We start from the raw sequence: 22,445 nt of genomic DNA, 5'->3' as shown, positions 1-22,445 counted from the left end.
TCTTGTACGAGACTCCAACCTCTTCCACAAACTTTCACACTTTGCATATTGCTTCTTCAAGGGATGATGAAATATTTTTCTACACTATCACACATCACAAAATTTGTTATGTATTAAATATATTTTCTTTTGTATTCAATCAATGAAACATTTTCTTGCACATCATACTTACAAACACACTTCACTATTTCATATCTTTGAGTGACAAAATTTGTTACACAAAATACACGAAGGACCTTAGAAAATTAAATCTATCAAACCCTATTACCGTGTCTATCTCTATCCTTATCCCACCTTGAATCCCCACCCCCATCTGTATAAACCTTTGCATCTATGTTTGTTTCTTTCCATGTTATTTCATCTGTCCCTCTATTTCTATCTTATCATTTCTCACCCCTATTTTTATCTCTCTCCATCTCTTTTCTTTCCCACTCTATATTTATCTCTTTCATCATCATTTCCACTCTCTTTTAATCTCAATCTCCATCTCCATACCCCTAGCTATCATCTCTTCACCCCTTTCCACCTTCCTTTTCCTATTCTTATCTCCACCTTTCCCCTCTATCCCTATTGGCAACATCAGCTAATTATCTTCATTTCCAAATTTTTTTACAATTTTGTTTGTCTTCCTATAAGTAGATACATAGTTGATTTAAATATTGCTTCTGCATTTAAGACCTTTGCTGCATAAGCCACATCATCTGCTAAATTACCTACCAATTGACCTAGTGTACTAGAAACATATAAAATAATTTTAACCAAAATACTTCCTAATTCACCTTCTACTCTTTGATGTCCCTATTGCACACAAAGTCGTGAATGCTGGTTTCTTAGAATGAGAACAAATGCATATGCAATAGATGGGCAGCCATGACTGCGCTCTTCTGAGCTCAAACATCTTTTCAACAAATAACTACTCCAATTAATTTTACAAAACAAATTTCAGGAGAAACCAAACAATGGAGCCAGTAAAATTTCAAACCTTTGAAAGCACCTAAAATTCCTATATTAGAATTTGTTCAAATGAACCAGTTAAGCTTTACCAGAAAAGAAAAGCAGTAGAATTTGCTAGACAAAATTTACTCAGAAGAAGAAACTATGACAGTTAAGCTCCAAACCTCTAAAATTTTGTTCATAAGCACAAACTGCAAATATAGAATATTTAAAAAAAAATGTTTGAGCACTCTCAACTAAATAGCTGGAATCTTACAAACAGAATCGGGTAAACAAACTAAAAAATTATTTAATGCAGCCATTATCAAACCAGTGCAATTGGGAGACGAGACTTGTGCTTCTGTTTTCCATTAGTGTCGAAGTCCAGAAGCTATATGAGAAAGGGACACCATGTGTGGCAACACCCACTTAACTCTCCAGAAGCTTACAATTACACTTTTACCCAAATGTATAATTAATCAAAATAAGTTCCATAATACATTAGAAGTATTTGAAATGGAGCTTCTTTACTGCAATTTTTTATTTATCTTTATGTAGAACTGCAAAAGAAGCAGATTCCCGTTTGACAATCATTTATCGAGATTCAGTCAGTATTTGTACAGAGTTACAAGAAGCTTGTGCCAATGCTGAGGTCATTAACATTATTGAGAATTTGGCCCCGTGTAGTCCCAATTTGATTTGCGATCTCCAACTGCTCTTCAAGTGGTAACATTTCATAGCTGTTAATAGAAAGGACATCATTTCATAAGTAACAAGTATTAATGCCGTTAATTCACAACGTTCCCTAAGAAGCATTAGTTTTACAGCCTCTGAAATCTTCTACTTATTTAAATGGCAAAAAACATATACAAGTTGACATTTCACATACTAGCAAAGCAGCTCAGAATCCACAATATTGTCGGGCCCTGGCCGATGAGCCTTCCCGTTAGCACGGAACTGCCTGAATGCCCTTGGATTCAATCCACCCACATGTGGAACAGCATCTACTAGTTTGCGTTGCAATGTTTGGAGCCTCCTGAAAGTCAGCTCATCGAGAGGAGCAATACATCCAATGCTTCCATCAAGCGTGCCACATAAAAGGGCGTAGCGATTTGGTCGGTCAGAAAGTGAAGTAGGAAGCATCTGTAATCGTAAAAATTTTGTTACATGTGCTCCCACATGGAACTCAGCTCTAGGAAGAAGCTTTTGACCTTTCCAGCTTTCCATGCTTTTGGGTGCATAGTAGAATATCTGATGAAATAAATTGCCAAATGTACATGTCAGACATTATTCGTTGTAGTTGGTAATTGTTTTCACATTTGAATAACGTTATGCACGAGAGTTAGCTCAAAGAAGATGATGGGTTAAAGAGAATAAAATATTTGGTCATTAACTCAGACGAGAAGGGACCACATCACATTAATTAGAACTTTATAGTCATCACACCAGCCTTACTGATCTATTTACTTGGACTAAGACTACCGAGAGAAGCATGTTGAAAGTGGTACTCATCAAGGCCTTGAGAGAATGCAAACATAGACATCTTATATTGACAGTAAAATCTCTAGAATTTGTTTTGGTAGGATTAGGGATGTTTATGACACTGGATGGAGGTCTATGAATTTGCACGACATATAATTCTAATAATAATATTGAGATATGCGTGAGATTTTTTAATCGCAATCACGTTTACTAAACCATTGCGCCTAGTTGGTTGCTATGCTTTTATTGGACCTGGAGTGTTCGTAGAAGTTGTTGCCACGTATCATTTAATATGCAATGCCCCTAGGGATAAAGTTGAACTTATTTCTGTTAATTGTTAATTGTTAACAATTCAAAATTGACCTGTATGCCTCTCCAATTAGTATAAAATCCAACAACCTTAGCTGGAAGCCAGATGAAAATCTCTTGATGGCGGGAATGAAACCGAATGTAAAGCTCTAAAGATTGGTCAAATTTGTTAGAATTGCATAGAAAGGGAAAGCTTTGAAACCAAATATCAACAATGGATGTTTACATGCCTATATTTCATTATAGTTTGGCATCAAGAGATGACATCAAGGTAGTGTTGGTGTGAATAAAGTTTTGTACCTAGTAAGGTGTTGTAAATAGCTAGTTCGTAATGGGGATTTATTCACATGACTTGGCTTAGGTTCTAGGTGTTATTCTAAAAGTCTTAGTTGTTTAGATTAGATCATATAATATCTTATCTTTATGACTTTTAGTTTTATTTAATTCTAGTTAGACCATTAAATAATTGATTTAGGTAGTTGTCTCACTATCTAGGATTAAGACGCATGTTAACATCCTGTCTAGTCCTACCCTCTTATCTTGCCTTCATAAACTGAAATCTCATTGTATATTTCATATTCAATCAAGCGATCTTCATAATGAAGCAAGCTATTCTTGCCATTTGCTCTCTTGTAGAACTCGCATTAGTTTGGAAGGTTTAAGGTGCCACCAATCAACTTCTACAGGTAGGTTAATAATTCCAGTCAGACAATTTCCCTGTACGAATTATTGTAGTATACCTTGAGTAGAAGTTTTGACCTGGGAAAAGACCATGCAAATATTTGCAATTGTGATAATTGAAGGATCTTCATGAGCTACATTGATAAATACAGTTATTTTATGAATTAAAACAAAATAAATGCAATTGAAAAAGCAAACCAGAGAAACAGTTTAGCGAATAATCACAACACTCATATCTGAACCAGAAACAATTACTGTACAAAAAATGACAAAAATCCCCAATAAAATACAATCATAATAATCTATACATGCATTTTGAAGGAGATTGTCACATTTACCTGGATGTTTTTCTGATCATCTGAAACAACAAGACTCAGAGTAGTCGTATCAATTAGAAACTCTGTAGCATAACAATCGAGTAACCCAAAATCCTTTGCTAGCAAATTTAGTGCAGTTCCTTCTTCCTTCCAATTTAAGAAATATATGCTTTTATGTACATCACCGAATAAGATAAACGTCTTTACCTGTAACAAAAGGGCATATGTTCAAATACGATGTTTTTGACTTAAGAAAACTATATCTAAAGTTTTGGTTCAAGCATTATTGAAATCAGCTGAGGCAGACTATTTGATATAATTTACACAATTTTAAAGTACATAGCAGGATCTATGCTATATTTGGATGTCAAGAATTCTCTTGAAAGTGATTAGAAGGGACTAAAGCTTCTAAAAACATGGAAAGAATTTGAAACATTGATGACTCCAAATTGGATTTATTTTTGTCCCTTTTACTAAACTCTCATTCTTCTAATAGAGGAGAGAATAATAGAACTTGAATGTCAAAGGCCAATATTATTGAATATAGCTCCAAATAATACAAACACAAACAAGATGGATGCCCAAATAAGATCGATTCAGATTAGCCAGTTATCACCAAGCAGTAAATATAGTTGCAAACAAAGATGGCACTCGGACTCACAAGATCTGAGCAAAACAAACCAAGGAAGAGTAGGGCAAGGGTAACATCAACCAAAACTGCAATAAGCCAAGTAGGGAGGGTTTTTGACTTCCAAAATGACACACTAGCAAAACCCAATTGGTTCGCAATACAAATAACAAATCAAGTCGCATACCAAAACAAATCAACCCAACGAACATAAATACCCCATCAAGAGAGAAACTAAGTGCCAACACAAGACACGAAAAACATCTATGAAATAATTAAAATAAAAATGGGTTTGAGATATACTAAATCAATTGGTCTCATAAACAATTTTTTTAATATTTCAACCCAACAAATCAAATAACAAATCAAGTCACATACTAAAATAAATCAACCCAACAGACATAAATACCCCATCGAGGGAGAAACTAAGTGCTGACACAAGACACGACAAGAACCTACGAAATAATTTAAAAAAAAATGGGTCTAAGATATACTAAATCAATCGATCTCATAAACAATTTTAAAAAAATCTTTATTTAATTTATGACAGGAACATAACAATCCTCCCATCCCAAAATTTGCATTGCCCTCAAGCATATGCAATGCCAAATGTTGTAGAATTTGTTCACCTTCCCAAGGGGGGCGTCAAGGGGCAAATGCTTCCAATGTACCAAGTATTCCTTGATGGTGCAGTTCCTCAATTTCTTCTCCCTAATGTCAGGGATTTTGACAGGTTCTAATACGAGTTTCCCTTCTTTGTTGAGAGGTGGCAGGTCGACAAATACGGTGATGTTTTGCCCCACTTCTTTCTTCAGGCAAGAAACGTGGAAGACATTGTGGATGCAGCTTCCCTATAGCAGCTCAAGTTCATAGGCAACTTTGTCTATGTGGCAGGTTACATGGTATGGACCATCGAAACACGACCTCATCTTTTCTTTGCCTCCTACTGTCAGCTATGACTACCTATACGGTCGGAGGCACAAATATACCAGATCACCAACCTCAAAACTTCTCTCAATTCGATGTCAGTCAACATATATCCTTTTCTAGTTTTGTGTCCACAAATTTTCTTTCAAGAACCTCAAAAATGTCATGTCCTTGTAGCCAGTCCTTTTCCCAGGTGCATGGTTGTTGCCCAAAACCATGTCCACGAATGAAAGGGGTTCATATCCGTAAAGTGCTTTGAAATGTGTCACCCCAATCGACATGTGATAGGTTGTGTTGTTTCAGTGTTCCCCTAGATGTAGGCATTTGACCCATGCCTATTGTTTGGCTGAGACACGATTTTGTAGGTACCCTTCTAGCCACTTGTTCACAATTTTTGTTTGCCCATCGGTCTGGGGGTGAATGATGGTACTTGGCGACAACTTAGTCCCTGCCAACTTAAATAGTTCTTTCTAAAAGGTGCTAAGAAAACGACTGTCCTTGTTGCTGACTATGTTTCAGGGCAACCCATGTAGGAAGAAAACCTCCTTGAAGAATAAGTCTGCCACTTGTGTGGCCTAAAACTTAGTGGGGATGGTGAAGAAATTTGCATACTTCGTTAGCTTGTCAACTACCACAAAAATGAAATCCCTTCTATTTATCTTTGGAAGTCCAGTGATATAGTGCATGGAACTACTATCCCACTTCAATCTAGGTATTCACAAGGGTTGTAACAAGCCCACTTGTAATGTGTGTTCAGATTTTTTTTGTTGATACATTGTAGATATCCGCACATATTGCAACACATCATTCTTAAGCCTTGTCCACAAGAACCTCTTTGTGATTTGTTGATAGGTTTCAAGGAATCTGAGGTGTCCGGCCAACAATGACACATGCATTTCTTTCAAGATTTTATGTTTTAGAGTGGATTCAGGTACCAAGTGTCATGTCCTTGTAGTAGATGATCTCATCAACTACATTGTACTGGTCGTCTTGAATGTTGCCACCCATTAGCATACACGCAAAAGTATTTTTGGAGTATCCCACCAACAAGTATGCTTACCAATAAGTTGAAATCTGGGATAACGAACAGATGGCCAATTTTCTTGACAGAGCATCTCCCACGACATTATTCTTTCCTTTTACATATTCCATATCCAAGTCAAAGGCATGTATTACTTTACCCATTTCTATTGTCTCTCATTCAAACCCCTTTGTTCCAAGAAGTGTCTCAAACTGTTGTGATTGGTATGAACATCAAACCTCACACCCACTAGATATTGTCAAAACTTGGTCAGGGTGTGCACAATGACTAACATTTATTTATCATAGATGGAGTATAGTCATTTTCCCTTTGTGAGCTTCTGACTTTAAAAAGCTATCAGGTACTGATCATGCATTAATACAACACTAATGCCCTCCTCAAAGGTATAATGCAAAATGATGAAGGGTTAAGTAAAATCTGGTAGTGCAAGAGCTATACAAGTACCCATTGCCTCCAATTTATTGAAGATGTGTTGTGCCCATTCATTCCACTGAAAAAGAGCCTTTCTCCATTAGATCTGTCAAGGGTGTGTTGAGTTGAGAGAAACCCTTTACAAACTTCCTATAGTAATTGTATAGTTTGAAGAATCCTCGCAAACTCTGAGAGTGTTTTTAGTAGAGGCCAATCAAGAATGGCCTATGTAATGACCCTTTTTTAGGTCATTTATTTTTTGTGCTTTTTTCTTTTCTTTTTCTCTCTCTGAACAAATAATACATGCCATAATTTGTTCAATGCACAGACTCATGTCCCTAAATGCACGATACAATTTGCTTCCCAATAAACAAGTGAGTGAAACCTTGATAAACCATTATGATGTGTAGCTATACAATCCAAATAATATTCATGCACTATGATTCTTCAATAATTTACTTGATCTCTCTTATGTTGTGTCTATTGCTTCTACTGTCTATTCATGCATATATGCTTCTCAATCTCTCATGACTATTACGTGTTCTCTACATGATTCGCTGTGACTTTCTACACACAATTCCTTTCGTCTCCTTTCCTTTGACTGCTGTGTTGTTATTTCATGGTATATCATACATTCTCGGACATATTTTACAACATCCTTCTTTTGGCCTTTCCATGAGTATCTCTCCCTTATCTTCCTGTAGGTTTTGTAGAATCCAGTGTGTCCAAATAGAGGGTTGTCATGATATTTCTTCATAACCTTCCATTTAACTTTGGAATTTGCTGCAAGTAGTATTCTTCCCCTATATAGTATGAGTTCTTCAATAATTTTGATTTCATCATTAGTTATATCTCCTTCCATGATTTCCTTACTCCTTGGATCCCTAGCATATTCCGCAACAATTTCACTTTTCCAATCGCCTGTGATGCTAGTAAGGGTATTCAATTGGCCCTTTCTAGATAAAGCATCTGCTACCACATTATGGATTCCTTTAACATAGTCAATATCAAAATTATATGCTTGGATTTTACTTACCCATTTCTGTTGGCGATCACTAAGGTCCTTTTGATTCATGAAGAACCTCAGACTATTATGGTCTGTTTTTATATTGAACCTCCCACATAATAGGTATTGTTTGAATTTCGCCAATGCGTGCATGATAGCTAACATTTCTTTATCATAAATTGAGTAGTGTCGTTCTGTTTTTGTTAGTTTCCTGCTTTCGAAAGCAATAGGGTATTTGTTCTGCATGAGTACAGCTCCAATTCCCTCACTCGAAGCATCACATTGTAATTCAAAGGGTTGTGTAAAATTTGGGATAGCCAAGACTGGGCAAGAACTCATTCTTTCTTTTAACTCTTCAAAAGCCTCCTGTGTTGCCTCATTCCATCCGAAATTTCCTTTTTTTGTTAAGTCAATTAAAGGGGATGCTAGCTTGGAAAAGTTTTTCACAAACCACTTGTAATAGCTGCATAAGCCCAAGAATCCTCTAAGTTGAGTTAGGATTTTGGGTTTTGGCCATTCCCTTATTGCTTTAACCTTTTCTTCATCCACGCTTACACCCTTGGCACTGATCTTATGCCCGAGATAAAGAATTTCTTCTAATCCAAACTCACATTTTGATGCTTTTGCAAATAATGATTCAAATTCTAATATGCTTAGTACTTCTTCAATATATCGAAGGTGTTCTTCCCATGACTTGCTATAGATGAGAAGGTCATCAAAGAAAATGAGGAGGAATTTCCTGAGTTGTTTTCGGAAGATATGATTCATACATGATTGGAAAGTGGCTGGAGCATTAGTGAGACCAAAAGGTAGAACTAGAAATTCAAAATGTCCATAATGGCATCTAAATGCTGTCTTGGGAACATCCTCCTCCCTCATTCTAATTTGATGGTATCCTGAACGTAAATCAATTTTAGAAAAATATACTGCTCCATGAAGTTCATCTATAAGTCCATCCACCCTAGGAATGGGATACTAATTTTTTATAGTTTTCTTATTTAGTGCCCGATAATCTATACACATTCTCATTGTCCCATCTTTCTTTTTCACTAGTACTACTGGGGATGCAAAAGGACTGGAACTAGGTTGAATATGCCCCATGGCTAGGAGTTCTTGGATGGCCTTTCAATTTCATCTCTGTATTTTTGAGGATGTCGATAAGGGGTGGTGATCATTGGCTTAGCATCCCTTTCCAATTCTATATATTTTTTATTTACAAGGTCACTAGAGATTATGAAGTGCGTAGACCTATATTTGCAATTATTGACAATGTCTAAAATTTGAATCATGAATTTAAAGTGGAGAAAGCATGAATGGGTGGCATAGGTATCGTGGTGTTTGAGAGATGGCTATTTGGGAGGTGTATGAAATGTATTGTCTCTATTTTCTTTGAAATTTTGAATGCATGGACTAGGTGTTGGGAATATTACATCATTCTCATAGTTGTTTTAAGGTTTGGTTTGTCTGTTCCATAACATTTCTAATTTCATTAGATAATTGCTCACTCATTTTTGCTCCTCTTGTCATTTACTATTTTTTTTCAGGATGGCAGGATTAGGCTCTGATACCAATTGTGATGACCCCCTTTTCAAAATTTTAACCTGATATTCAATTTTAGGCATAAATTAAGAAATCATCAATTTTAAAAACAACCTAAGATCCTTTTTGCTATTAAGTTATGTGAGGAGTTGAGCATTAACATTAATTTATGGGTTTCCATGGAAGATTTCTCCTCATAGTGTTAGTCATCTTCTCTTCCAAGCTTGTTTGTGCAATCAAAGGATATTGGTATAATACATATATCATAAAGGCTTGAATAACATTGTGAAGTATTTTGAATTATAGTATGGAAGGTTGTATCTTTCCCTGAGCTATGAAATCCTGAGATAGGGAGTTGGTGGGGGGAAAGGCGGAGTAATTTCGAGCACTTGTCGGATACGCTTGGAGTTTGTTTCACGCACCCTCTGCACCATAATTCTACTGTCTCAGAGTGATCATAATCAGGAAGAGAAGATGACCTAACACTATGAGGAGAAATCTCCCATGGAAACCCATAAATTAATGTTAATGCTCAACTCCTCACATAACTTAATAGCAGAAAGGATCTTAGGTTGTTTTTAAAATTGATGATTTCTTAATTTATGCCTAAAATTGAATATCAGGTTAAAATTTTGAAAAAGGGGTCATCACAGCCTGGATCTTTTCTTTGTGAACCTGTACTTCGTATCAATTGACAACATGTCCCACATATAATATTTTTGTCATCCCAAACTTGCACATGGATTACTTGGCAAACAATGTCTAGGCCTCCATGATTATGAGGACTTCATCTGGATGCCTCAAATGCTCTTCCCATGTTTTACTTTGAATAAGAATGTCATCAAAAAATACTAGCAGGATATTATGTAGTTGTTTGTTGAAGATGCAATTCAGACAAGACTGAAATGTAGCGGGTGCATTTGTTAACCCAAGTAGTATGACTAGAAGCTCATAATGCCTCTAGTGACACCAAAAATTCTTTTTTCCCACATATTTTTCTCTCATGTGGATTTGATGATATCCGAAATGAAAATCTATTTTAGAAAGATAAATCGTGCCATGTAACTCATCAAGTAGTTCATCAATCCTGGGAATAGGGTATCTATTTTTTATTGTCCTTTTGTTCAATGCACGGTAGTCCACACACATACGTAACATCCCATGCTTTTCGCTAGCACCACTGATGATGCAAAGGGGCTAGAACTAGGATAGATCCATCCCTTGTCAAGAAGTTTCTAAATTGTTTCCTGGGATGGTAGTATGGCATGGTGATGACTGGCTTGTTGTCAGCTTCCAATTCAATGATATGCTCAAAACCAAGATGGGGAGGTATACTAGGTAGAATGTCTACAAAAACCCTATCATGTTTATCCAAAATGACCCGAGGCTCATCACCTTAATAGTACACCTATTGCCCTTTTATTGGTTTAGTCGAAACAAAGCAATGTACAGCCATGACAACATTGTCATCCTGGAAGATAGCCTTCATCCGACGGGCTAGAACCTCCTTCAGATTTTCATTCGCCATCTCGTGAGGACGACCTTCTTTCCATCAACTACAAAAGTGAAGTCCATCCGCTGGAAGCTCTGTGTACTCATCCAGAATTTCCATCACTAAATGCTAAGAATAACCTCCATGTCATCCAGATCCACTATAAAAAAGTCCTCTCCCACCAGGTGGTTGCCCATGGTAATAGTTAGTTGGAGAACTAGGTGTTTGCATGATAAAAGTGTTCCTCCAACTACCTTGACTTGGAAACCCACATGTGCCTACGCTTTACAATTTGATGAGTTTATGAAATTACGAGTGGCTCAACTGTCCAACATTACTATGACTCTCTATCCTTGAAGGGTTCCCTGTACCCTAAAAAATGTGCACCTCGAGCTGCTCACGAGAGCGAGGTGCCTCCATGTCGCATGAGTGCGACTATCCTCTCTATACAATTAGGGCTAACCTCCCGTCTATTAACCCCTTCAAGTGTTGAATCCTCTGGTTCTTCCTCACTGTGTGACATAATCTCAAAGTAGTGTATTTTTCCTTTCCTTAAATATTTGTTCCCTAGTTCCCACGGCTTCTTAAAGTTGAAACATAATTTTCTCCTCTTGAGTTCTTGTCTAGTGGCTTCATCCAACATAGGCTTCTTCAATGGGGATTTGTTGTCTTTTTTCTTCGGAACCAACAATGGTTTGGTGTGTGAATAACTCAAAGAATACAAGGCTGATGATAATTCCATGATTCGAGCCTTCTTGATAGCTTTTGAGAGGATGACAAGATTGAAACCTTTACCTTTATAGAGAGTCTTTGAAACTCCGTGATGTAATTGTCGATTGACCCGATCTGCCTTCGCTATGTTAATTCTTTAAATTTAAGTTTTTGATCATTGCCATTGAACCGATCTATCAGTCTTTCCGTAAGCTCGACATAAGTATTTACTCGGTCATGTTCGAGAGTAACCATGTTGTGATGCCACCATTCGTGCACCACTCCTTCCAAATGGAGTGGGGCAAATTTAATTGCTTCCTCTTCTAGAATCGTGTTGAGCTAGAAGTAGGTGTTTCCCTTCATTACGCATGCCTATGCAGATATTCATCCAAATCCATCAAATGGCAACCGATTCACCTTAATTTTCTTTTGAGATCATCATTGAAATACCCATGGTTGCCACTACCTAAGTATCTCATTCTTAATTCCGCGTAATCTTTGTATGATATATCCCCTTCCATATTTGCATTCCTCCATAATCTTCCTGTAACTATTCTTGTACTTCCTCAAAGCTTGGTTCCCTTCCTCTGTGAGGTACCTCCACTAGTGAAAGAAAGCTGGCATGAAAGGCTGAGAATGTGTTAGATGTGAATTTGCCTGTCTGGCAACTGAGTTGTTGTTGTGACCATTTGTTCACCAAATATTTTGCCTTTGGCTAGTTTTCATAATGTTCCTTCATTGAGCTATCGAGTGTCATTAATCTATGTCTAATTCCTTGAGAGCTCCCTCGGTAACACCATCACTTCGGCGGGAGTGTGTTCTCGTGAATCTCCCATTCTATCAACTAAGTGGGACCCATCTTCATTTCCATCTATTAACTTTCATTCACTGTCCAAAAGTTGACAGGATCACCAACTCTAATACCACTATAATATCCTAGACAAACGACCTAGTGCAAAGTAGAAAAATGATGTTGTAGAAGGAAAGAAAGGATTAGTATAGTGGACCAAGTAATATATGGTGTTGGATTTGGACATACGGTATATTGAAGAGGCGATATGGTGGGTTTGATGTACCTTATGTTGGTATTGAAGGTGGACAGTGGTAGAAGAGACAACTTGTACAAAGGATGTTACTGACCGTACGGAGGAAGGTGAGGCCTGGTCATCATATGCAGAAAGATGAGGCTTGGTCACCATACAGAGGATAAAAAGGGTGTATTGCACCTTTACTAGACAATCATATAGAGTCAGAGGGGAAGCAATCTTGCCATATGGTGAGTGTGGAGGTTGTACGACGTATGGACGAGGGAAAAACAGGTACTGGCCAAGTAGGGAAGGTCTTTCACTTCTGAAATGGCACACCAATAAAACTCCAACAAAAACTCAAGACAAATCATCATATTACATTAAAGACAAATCATAATAAGTTTTTTAAATGCTTTTTCATTTCTTCTCGATAAAAACCAATCTAGTATGGGTACCAAGTACTGATAAGAATAATAAGAGAAGATCCATGATAGAGGTATAGATTAAAAAAAAGGAAAAATATGTAAATATATAGTTCTATATTAAGAGGGAATGTGAAGAATTCAATTAAGATCAAAACATTGAATATTGAGGAAGAGGATACAATTGCAGAATTAAAGCAACTAGAGGTTCCAGTGTTCATTACTAGAAACTAGAAGAGGGAGACTACAATCCCACCTGTGCAAAACTCCAGTTTCTCTTCTTGTATTCTCGATGAGGGAGTCTTTCTAAAAATGGAAACCATATACCTTGCACAATTATCTGAGTTATCGAATTCAAGAGTATTGCATCCATCCTTTTCGAATTTTGTCTAAGCTTTTCCATACTTTCCACCAGGACATTTGTTTGCTTTTTGAGACTATCCCTACTATTTAATTGGTTTCCATATTCACTAGATTTCCTATATTTGTCCATATTAGAAATAACTACAAGAGTGTTGGTCACTCAAATAAGAACAGGATAAAAATAAATATTTTTCCATATCATCGAGAATGATAGGAAATCGCTTTGCTACCAGTGTAATGAGCCCAACCAGTTCTAACTTCAATTCTAGTGGTTTGACAATTTGTCAAACACTTATCATGCAAGCTTTGTTACCACTATAATGAGCCTTGCTGGCTCATTCCAAAACAATGCTGAAGAATTTGTCTTTTTTGAAGTTTTGCAATTTATATAATGTCAAAGCTTGAAATGTAGAGTAAAAGCTCACAACCCACACCAACTTTTTTATTAAAAGAAATTTGCAAATGTTTACAATGACAAATGCAATATGCAATTAACTTATTAAATAGAGACTTAGTTATCCTTGTTCACAGGTTTGGCCTACGAACCAGGTCTAGGTTCAAACTAGTACCTAGTTTGGGGCCCATTTGCCAAGAAATTCGAGAAGGGTTCGAATTTTAGGACCATGGTTTGAACCCGGTCAAATGCCTCCCAGCCAAAAATGGATCCGGGTGAATTTTCCTCTAACAAGTCGAATTTCATGCAAACCACATTGAATTTTGCCCAAGGGACAAACTTTAAAGTCATTTTAAAACATATTTTATAGTTTTTTGAGTTCCACAACCCTAAAAGTGAATGTAAATGGCATAGGTTGGCTTTTGACATTCATTTGTGGTGTGCAAACAGGTTATTTTATCTTGAGAAAGAGCAAATAGGTGGTTGGGCAAGAGTTTGTTTGTGCAAGGAGTTAGAAGATTGGTTTGAATTTTGGGACCATGGTTCGAACCTAGGCAAATGCCTCCTAGCCAAAAATGGATCCAAGTGAATTTGCCTCTAACAAGTTGAATTTCATGTGAACCACATTGAATTTTTCCCAAGGGACAAACTTTAAAGTCATTTTTAGACATATTTTATAGTTTTTTGAGTTCCACAACCCTAAAAGTGAATGTAAATGGCATAGGTTGGCTTTTGACACTCATTTGTGGTGTGCAAACAGGTTATTTTATCTTGAGAAAGAGAAAATAGGTAGTTGAGCAAGAGTTTGTTTGTGCAAGGAGTTGGAAGATAGGTTTGTGAGCTATCTTCAAGTGCTTGTGCCTCATTCCTACACCTTCCCAATTGTACAATGGTAGAAAGAGGTAAGTTCTTGTTCCATTTCCTTTTGTTTTGTTTAAACTTTTTTTTAAAATTATTTTTCATTGCCAATAAGATCTAGCCATTGTTCTCACTGTTACATCCCAATTTTTGACCTAATTTAAAATGCTCATATAGACGATTGAAGTTCACATGAAATCAGTTGAAAGTTAAATTTGTTATAATCTTGCGAAATGGTAAGATGGTTAGTCATTATAATTTCATGTGAAGATAACATGCTAGTTGATTATTTATCACGAATTCATAGAATTGAAAAGGCGGTTAGCCATTATGATTATTTATAATTAAATAACTTGTTATGGTAATATGATTTAACCGCGGAGAATTTTCTTGTAGGAAGCACGCCGAAGGGGTGGAAGCATTGTCAGAAAAGAATCGGTCACAGAAGCATCACCATCACTGGGTAAATGGGTATGAATCATGAATCACCACAGTTGAGGAGAGAGGCGGAATATTTTTCATTTTTTCTTCCATCACCCGACTTCCCTATTGAAGCGTCCGACTTCCTTGCTTTTCACCCAACTCCTTCATATCACCCAACCATGTTTTTCTTAGCATTCAATACCTCTACAATTACCATCTAGTAGCCATTGCATTGTTTTCCCTTCCACGATTTCCTTGTTATACATAGTTTTGCTGAAATTGTGAGCATTATTCATATTGGAGATTGGCATTCAAGAATCTCTACTATAAAGAGTGAGGCGGTTTGATTAAGTGTCCAGCAAGACTTCATCTTCTTTCCAGATTATATCAGGTTATGTGGTTAACAGAAACCCAAGTATTGCAATATGTTTTCTTTATTAGTGGTTGCTGCATTCTAATTATACAGTAGTAAGCTACAATTTATATCATGATACAAATCATTTGCTTAAATATCGTTAGATAGACCATTTCTAAGATAGAGCTGTTTATGATAAATAGAAGCCAAGTAACCATGACATGATATCATATTTTATTTCTACCATTGAAAGTCAAAATCAAATGATATTTTTATTGCAAATCTTAAATATTACATTACTCAGAATCACAAATTGTGATGAGTTGGAAACATATAATATTCATATATCAGTTGAGGATCAACACAAAGAGCTGGTTGCTCTGAGATTCAATCACTTGGGACTCACCCGACTGTATAGCCAAGGAAAAGGGTGAAGAGGTGAGAGAAAGGAATCTGCAATAACATGAAATAGAATTAGATGTGACATAACAATGTTTATTATTTTTAAAAGGAATCATTTAATAGCTCATGCATGATCATGTTTATTGTTCTCTCTTGTTGTCAAGTCAAGTGGTGTGATTAGATACCAGGATGCTCAATGGCTAACAAGGTGTTCTATGTCTATTCCGGGTAGGGAGGGCCTTTCTAATTAAAGAAAGTGTGGGGATAAGTTTAAGGTCCGGGGTTGGGAGGTTAAGCCCCTAACAATGTTTCCCCTTTCCATGAGATGTCAGGACGTGCATCAGATAAAGATGAGCATTCAAACATTTATTGGTAACAGGTATTTTACTTTTGTGATGTTTATTCAAGTAAGAAGATAAAATGGATTTATTATATATCATCGTTTCAGATATTTTCCTTTATTGAAAGCAATCTTTCTCATCAATATAATTTGCAACCAGTTAGATCAGTTGATCTTCCAACTGAATATGGAATATATCTATAGGATTGTTATTTCAATCTTTCATTTATAACAATAATGATTATGAGTATATCTTCTAATCTCATGTTATTGCCATAGTTAGCAATAGGAAGAAACGGAATGAAACAAAGGTATCTGACGCCCCAAATGATACAGTGGTATCTGATGTCCTAAATGATACAGTGGTATCTGATGCCCTAAATGATACAGTGGTATCTGACGCCTCAAATGATATAGTGGTATCTAATGCCCTAAATGATCCAATGATAATTGATGCCCTAATTAATATAGTGGTATGTGATGCCCTAAATGATCCAATGGTAATTGATGCCTTAATTGATAGAGTGGTATTTGATCGTAATCGTTATTTGATTTTGATATAGAGATATTGGATAGTAATCATCATTTGATCCTAAGTGGTATTTGTGGACTAACCTGGGTGTTTGCAGAAGCATCCCTAGATTGATTTCGGTTCCAAATTCCATGGTATATAGATTTTTATTTCCATAGTAAATTCATTGATGGTGTTTTCAATTGTTAGTTATGAGATTTCCGTTTAACTGATTGTAACCATTAATCTCATTCACATGAATGTAACTGATATAACTGTCTTCCTATGAAAGTGAAGTAATAACAGTATTTATTTGATATGTTAGTTGTTAGTTAAGATCGGGAAAAAGTGGATGTTACACTCCCTAAGATATCATTTTCAATATGTATACGATTTCTTGCCATACGAAAAGGAACATCAATGGGATCTACCTCTTCCTCACTAGGCAATGTCAACACCCCAAAAAGAATAGAACCTCAATCTGATTCTCCTTTGTGGAAGTATGTGGATATTGTACATCCTTGACTGGGAGGTGGTGGTTTCCATCGAAAATGTTAGGGATGTGATGTAGAATGAAATAGTTCATATTATTGTATAGTGGGCCATTTGTGTGGATACCTAGGAAGAGGAGTTAAAGAAATGTCCTTATGCCAAATTCATTAGTATTAAAATATATTCAAGAGCACGAGGATGCAGAAGAGAGAGATGAAGTTAGGTAAAATACCATTGAGGACAATAAAACTAGAAAATGAGTAAAGGGAATGAAATCCACCATAGATGTTGTGATTGAAGATCACTCCTTCTACACTATCTCAGTTGCCCCTAATTCTCAAAATGAAGCGCCCCTTCGACACAAAAAAAGGAACCACTAGAAATTGCATTTAAAAACTAGGGTAGGGAAATTGCTGACATTGATGTGGCCAGATGCTTGTATGCAAATGGGTTGTCTTTTAATTTTGTTCACTCTCCATATTTCAAGAGGATGTTGAGAAGTGCCAATGAAGCATCTGTAGGGAATTCAGGTCCCAGTTTTGAGAGAGTGCAAAACACCTTTTTGGATCAAGAGGTCAAGTTGATTAATGAGCAATTGAAGCTCATCAAAGATTCACAGATTGAGACAGGGGTAACAATTGTTTCAAATGTGTAGAAAGATGCTAGAGATCGTTCATTGATAAATGTTTTGACGATGTCCCTTGAATGGGCAATGTTTTTGAAAGCAGTGGATTGTGAGGGGCAAGTAAAAGATGGGCAATTTATAGCTACTATTCACATCTCTGCCATTAAAGAGGTAGGTGCTAGAAACATTGTCCAAGTTGTAACGGACAACGCAAAAAAATGTAGAGCTATTGGCTTGTTGGTTGAAGAGAGATACCAACATATTTTTTGGATACTTTGTGCAGCTCATTCACTCAATTTTATGCTACAAAAGAATGGGAAGAGTATTGAGTGGATCAAGGAGGTGTATGCAGAAGTTGAGGACATCTAGATGTTCATCACAAACCACATGACTCAAGGGATATTCAAAATGTTCTCACGTTTAGAGTTGCTAAAGGTAAGTAAACTTGAACTCAAGTTAGTTATTTAATTTTTTTTTTTAAAAAGTATCTTATAATTTCCAACTTTTTCATTGTGTGATGTGTATTCGTTTTTGAAGTATGAATCTAATTGTTGTATTTTTTTGCTCTATTTTATGTTATAGGTTGTTGAAACACATTTTGCATCAAATGTAATCGTCTTGAGATGACTTGTGGAAGTGAAAGAGGCATTTTCCAATATGACAATCAAGAACAATTGGGCTATATGGAGGAAAAGCAACAGTGAGAGGGCATCCAAAATATTGGATATTGGATGACTTGTGGTGGGAACGTGTGGAATATCTCATCAAGCTCACCGAGCCCATTACAATCATGCTTAGGTATGCATACATGGATAGGCCTTGCCTTGGAGCATAGACTCAATGCTTGAGAAGATCAAGAAAATTGTAAATGAAAACGAGAAAGATCCTCAAGAGACTCTCTTCAAACAATTGCAAGCACTCCTCTACATTTGTTTGCCTATACATTGCCGCCAAAATACTGTAGCACCCAATAAACTGATCTACCAACAAAGGCTTCCACCCTATAGAGATTAAGAAGTGTCTAATGGATACAAGGCAGCATTAAAAAGACTCTTTCTTGACATGATATTCAAGATTTGACTATGGATGAGTTCATACAACTTGTGGATGCAAAAATTTAAGTAATGATGCCCTTCGTCGTCGGTTTAGGAAGGATGCTAGTAGTTGGTGGTACCTCCATGGCCAATTCCCAACTTTGCAGCCCCTTGCAATCAAAGTGTTATCACAAGAAAATTTAAGTTTAAAAGAATTACGATTAGCTTACATTGTCTTCATAAATTCCTAGAAATTCTAAGATTCAAGATACATAATTTAAATTTTATTTTAATTGTTTACTTGGTCATGTCTTCATAGGTTGCTAATTCATCTTCTTTAGAAAAAAATTGGATCACATATTCATTCATTCACTCAGTGTAGTGCAATAGGTTGCAATAAAAAGAGAGCAGAGAACTTCGTAATTGTGCATTAAAACTTGCGTCTCCAAAATGCAGTTAGATAATTAATTAAATCCTTAGATGAATCTCAGACCAATACTCAGCTGATAAAACACAATTCACCTGGTGTTTTCACAAATACAAAGTGCTGAAATGGTGAAGAATTCACAGTTCTCCAACATTGTTAAAACCCTTCTTTCAAAGTGCACAATAAAATAACATAAGCAATAGAATGAATTCCTTTCTCACAAAGCATTGCTTTTATAATGAATAATGATAACTTCTTCAAGACACCTTTCACTTAAAAGCCCTTTCCTTTATACTTAGGCATATTATTGAATAATACAATTTATTAATTCATTTTGGCTCCAAAAAAATGACCTTTTCAAACATATTATGATATTGTGACACAACTTCATTGTTTTATCTGCCCAAGATTTAAATCTTTTCAATCCGGTTCCAACGAGCTATGACACTAAGGGGGCCAATATATAATAACAACAAAAATAGCAACTTCAGTGTATTTCACTAAATAATAATCGTAATTCACCTATCTTACAAAAATGACTAAAGAAGTATCACAATCAAAATTTGACAGCACGAGTGATCAAAATGAAGAAAGGCGATGAATGAACTTGATGAAGTGAGTTACTAAAAATAGACACTCGCAAGATTCTTGGAGCCTAAATCAAAAGCCAAAAATAAAAACTGAGAGTATCATTCAACTCCTCTAACTCATATGTGATCATCAAAACCATCCATTGACTTACTATAAATAGCAAGTCCCACCAAGCGGGAGCTAAAACCCTCATCAAGGTCCTCTAATCACCAATTTTAGCCTACAGGGACCAAGTAATATGCTAAATCCATCCATTGTCATGGTCATTCTAAAATGGGGACATTACATCAAACATGACACGTAGGCATCCAGTGGCATTAAGATTAATTTTAGGCTGAGGTGAATTGGCTCACATCGGCATTCAAGTTTCCTATTAAGATATTTATTAATATTAGTGAGATTGGTGTAGTGACAGCTAAGCAGTAGTTTTGAGTTATGATTCACAAAGACCAGGGCAGTTTCCGAGTTCTTTAATTTCAGAAGAGAAACATGTTCAGAGAAGAGCATGCCCTAACAGATTATCTGTATTAGAAAGTATTGATTTAATAAGGAAAAATCACTCTTAATGTGTTGAGCCCCTTTGTATAGGACCTAGGGGTTTGCAAATGTTGTAAACTGCTTATCAAGGATTCAAACTGCTCTTGGATTGATGTTTCTGAGTCAAAATCTGTAAAAGATCACTAGTTCCCAATGATATTTAAAGGATTTTGGAGCAGATGCTGATTTCCTGATGAACTAATATTATATAGTATATACTTCTTGGCATGTATACCAGCATGGATCTTGCAGTGAAGGAATTGGGAAACAAATATTCTTGGTTTCATGCAAACTGTTTGACAGAATTCTGCAGTAGCTGATTTGTAAAATTGGGTCAAAACATGGGTAGCATCTTACATTAGTATCTTCCAAGCTCTGAGGATAGAAACCAGTTTGTTTCAGTTGCCAATGACATCAATGGTCAAAATTAAGAATGGAATATTATTACCTACTTTCCTTCCCGCTTCACCAACAAGGGAAAAGGTATCTATCTCGGAGAAAATAATGGAAGACCTTTCAAAGTTAAAGAGGAACGCTACAACATACAAAAATAATGCATAATCTGTCATTGTACCAATCAAGGCAATCCACTTCAACATCACAAAACAAGATCGAAAGACATGATGCAACTACAAGTGGAGTATCTCGAAGTCCTTATGAGAAGTTTTCACTGGTCATTAATCAGCCTACATGCGAAAAAAGTTTCAAACCACCCAATGAAGAAAAATATGTTAAAAGATACAAATGTAGATTGTCTTTGGGATGATTTCACAACAACAATAGAAGAGGAGCGTAAGGTGAATGAACCAACCTATAGATATGCTGATGATGACTTGATGACTTGTCAGTGCATGAGTTCGATGGGAAAGGTGCATTCTTGAGGTTTGTTGATAACCCGTTCCTTGAGGCAGGTGTTGGCATGGTTCATGGAAATCCTTCATACATTGATCATGATGATTTCAAAGAAAATCAATCCTCTATAGCAGCCACTTCTATGGTACAACACAACAAGGCAAATGATGTAGGAGTTGACCAAGAAAATGTTACAAAACATGGTAAAGGTAAGTTCTGATTTTCAGATTTGTAACAACAGTTCACTGCATTTGTGCATTCTTGGAGGGCATCTATCTTCTCATAGTTTCCCTTTCTAAGGTATAATAAAAAGAAATGTGATGAGGTGTAAAGTACCAAATGGTCTACAATGCTTATAACCATATTTTGGTTTCATGACAACATTTCTACATCGCATTTGGAGAGGACATGTAATAAATGGAGAAAAAACATCATGGAGCATGTTGTGTGAAGAAGTATCTCATATTTATCACATTGGGTTAGGACCATTACATGTATGCTAGTTGAAGGTTTTATACTCCTAATCAAAAAGGTTTTAGCATAGTCCTTAGGAAAAACAGCTGGATGGATAGTTTTGGAAGTTTGGGTTCATCTATTCCTTGTTTTAGATTGGTACAGTGTTGAGATTTTATTTTCTCCCACCATGGATATACTAGTTGCATCATCACTAGTGATATTCTCAGCAAGATGGACATCATTCTAGTTTACACCTGCAACTTAGGATGGACCGATATGTCTTTTTGTGTGCCTATGATGGTTGTTTTGGACTTTCGTGAGAGATCATTGAGTTAAGAGAGTTGTTTGGTGTTGATAGGTATCTGAGATACTCCTGTCTCTTCATATTTGACAGTTGTGACTAGATGATGATTTGGAATTTTAGGATTGCCACGTTTGGTGCTTTACATCAGTGGGATTGTGATGAGTGGCTTCACAACTCTGGGTAAGGTAATATTTACATCAGAGTAGTGCAGCAGATTTGCGAAGCAAATTTTCAAAGATTGATATGGGATCCAAGCATTTGGTTTCAGCAGGCAGGTGTAGATTGCTTGGGAGAAAACAACCTTTAGGAGGGGAGAACTATAATGTCCCCCTTTTGGGATATTAGAAGTCAATTAAATAATTAAGTTTTAGGTTGTCAAATTGCATCAAATTTACTGAAAACTTATTTTATTATTTAATAAAGTATTTGATTTTAATGGCAACTTTAGTAAAAACTAATAGGTCATTTTATTATTATTTCCTTAATTTTACATTTAAAAGGGGAAATAAAGAGACAGAGGAAAGGAATATCAAGAGACAAGCAGAAGGAAAAT

At 36.2% G+C, this 22,445-nt stretch overlaps 1 protein-coding gene across 2 annotated transcripts in view; it reads right to left on the bottom strand.

The window, feature by feature from the left end:
- Window positions 1–1,161: 1,161 nt before the first annotated feature.
- The window catches only part of CPSF160 (cleavage and polyadenylation specificity factor 160), a 284,561-nt gene continuing 263,277 nt past the window's right edge, over window positions 1,162–22,445 (bottom strand). For both annotated transcript variants that reach the window (XM_089809086.1, XM_089809085.1), the window contains exons 24-26: window positions 3,744–3,929; window positions 1,823–2,184; window positions 1,162–1,673 (exon numbers count right to left, since the gene is read on the bottom strand). In XM_089809086.1, the coding sequence (XP_089665212.1) occupies window positions 1,559–1,673; window positions 1,823–2,184; window positions 3,744–3,929 (663 nt within the window). In that variant the 3' untranslated portion in view covers window positions 1,162–1,558. The remainder of the gene's footprint in view (window positions 1,674–1,822; window positions 2,185–3,743; window positions 3,930–22,445) is intronic.

The sequence above is a fragment of the Cupressus sempervirens genome, chromosome 11, assembly GCF_028749045.1.
Source record: "Cupressus sempervirens isolate cs-2001-9-10 chromosome 11, ASM2874904v1, whole genome shotgun sequence".
Classification (NCBI taxonomy): Eukaryota; Viridiplantae; Streptophyta; class Pinopsida; order Cupressales; family Cupressaceae; genus Cupressus; species Cupressus sempervirens.
Note: the sequence above shows the minus strand (reverse complement) of the source record. Positions and strands in the feature narration are given on the sequence as shown.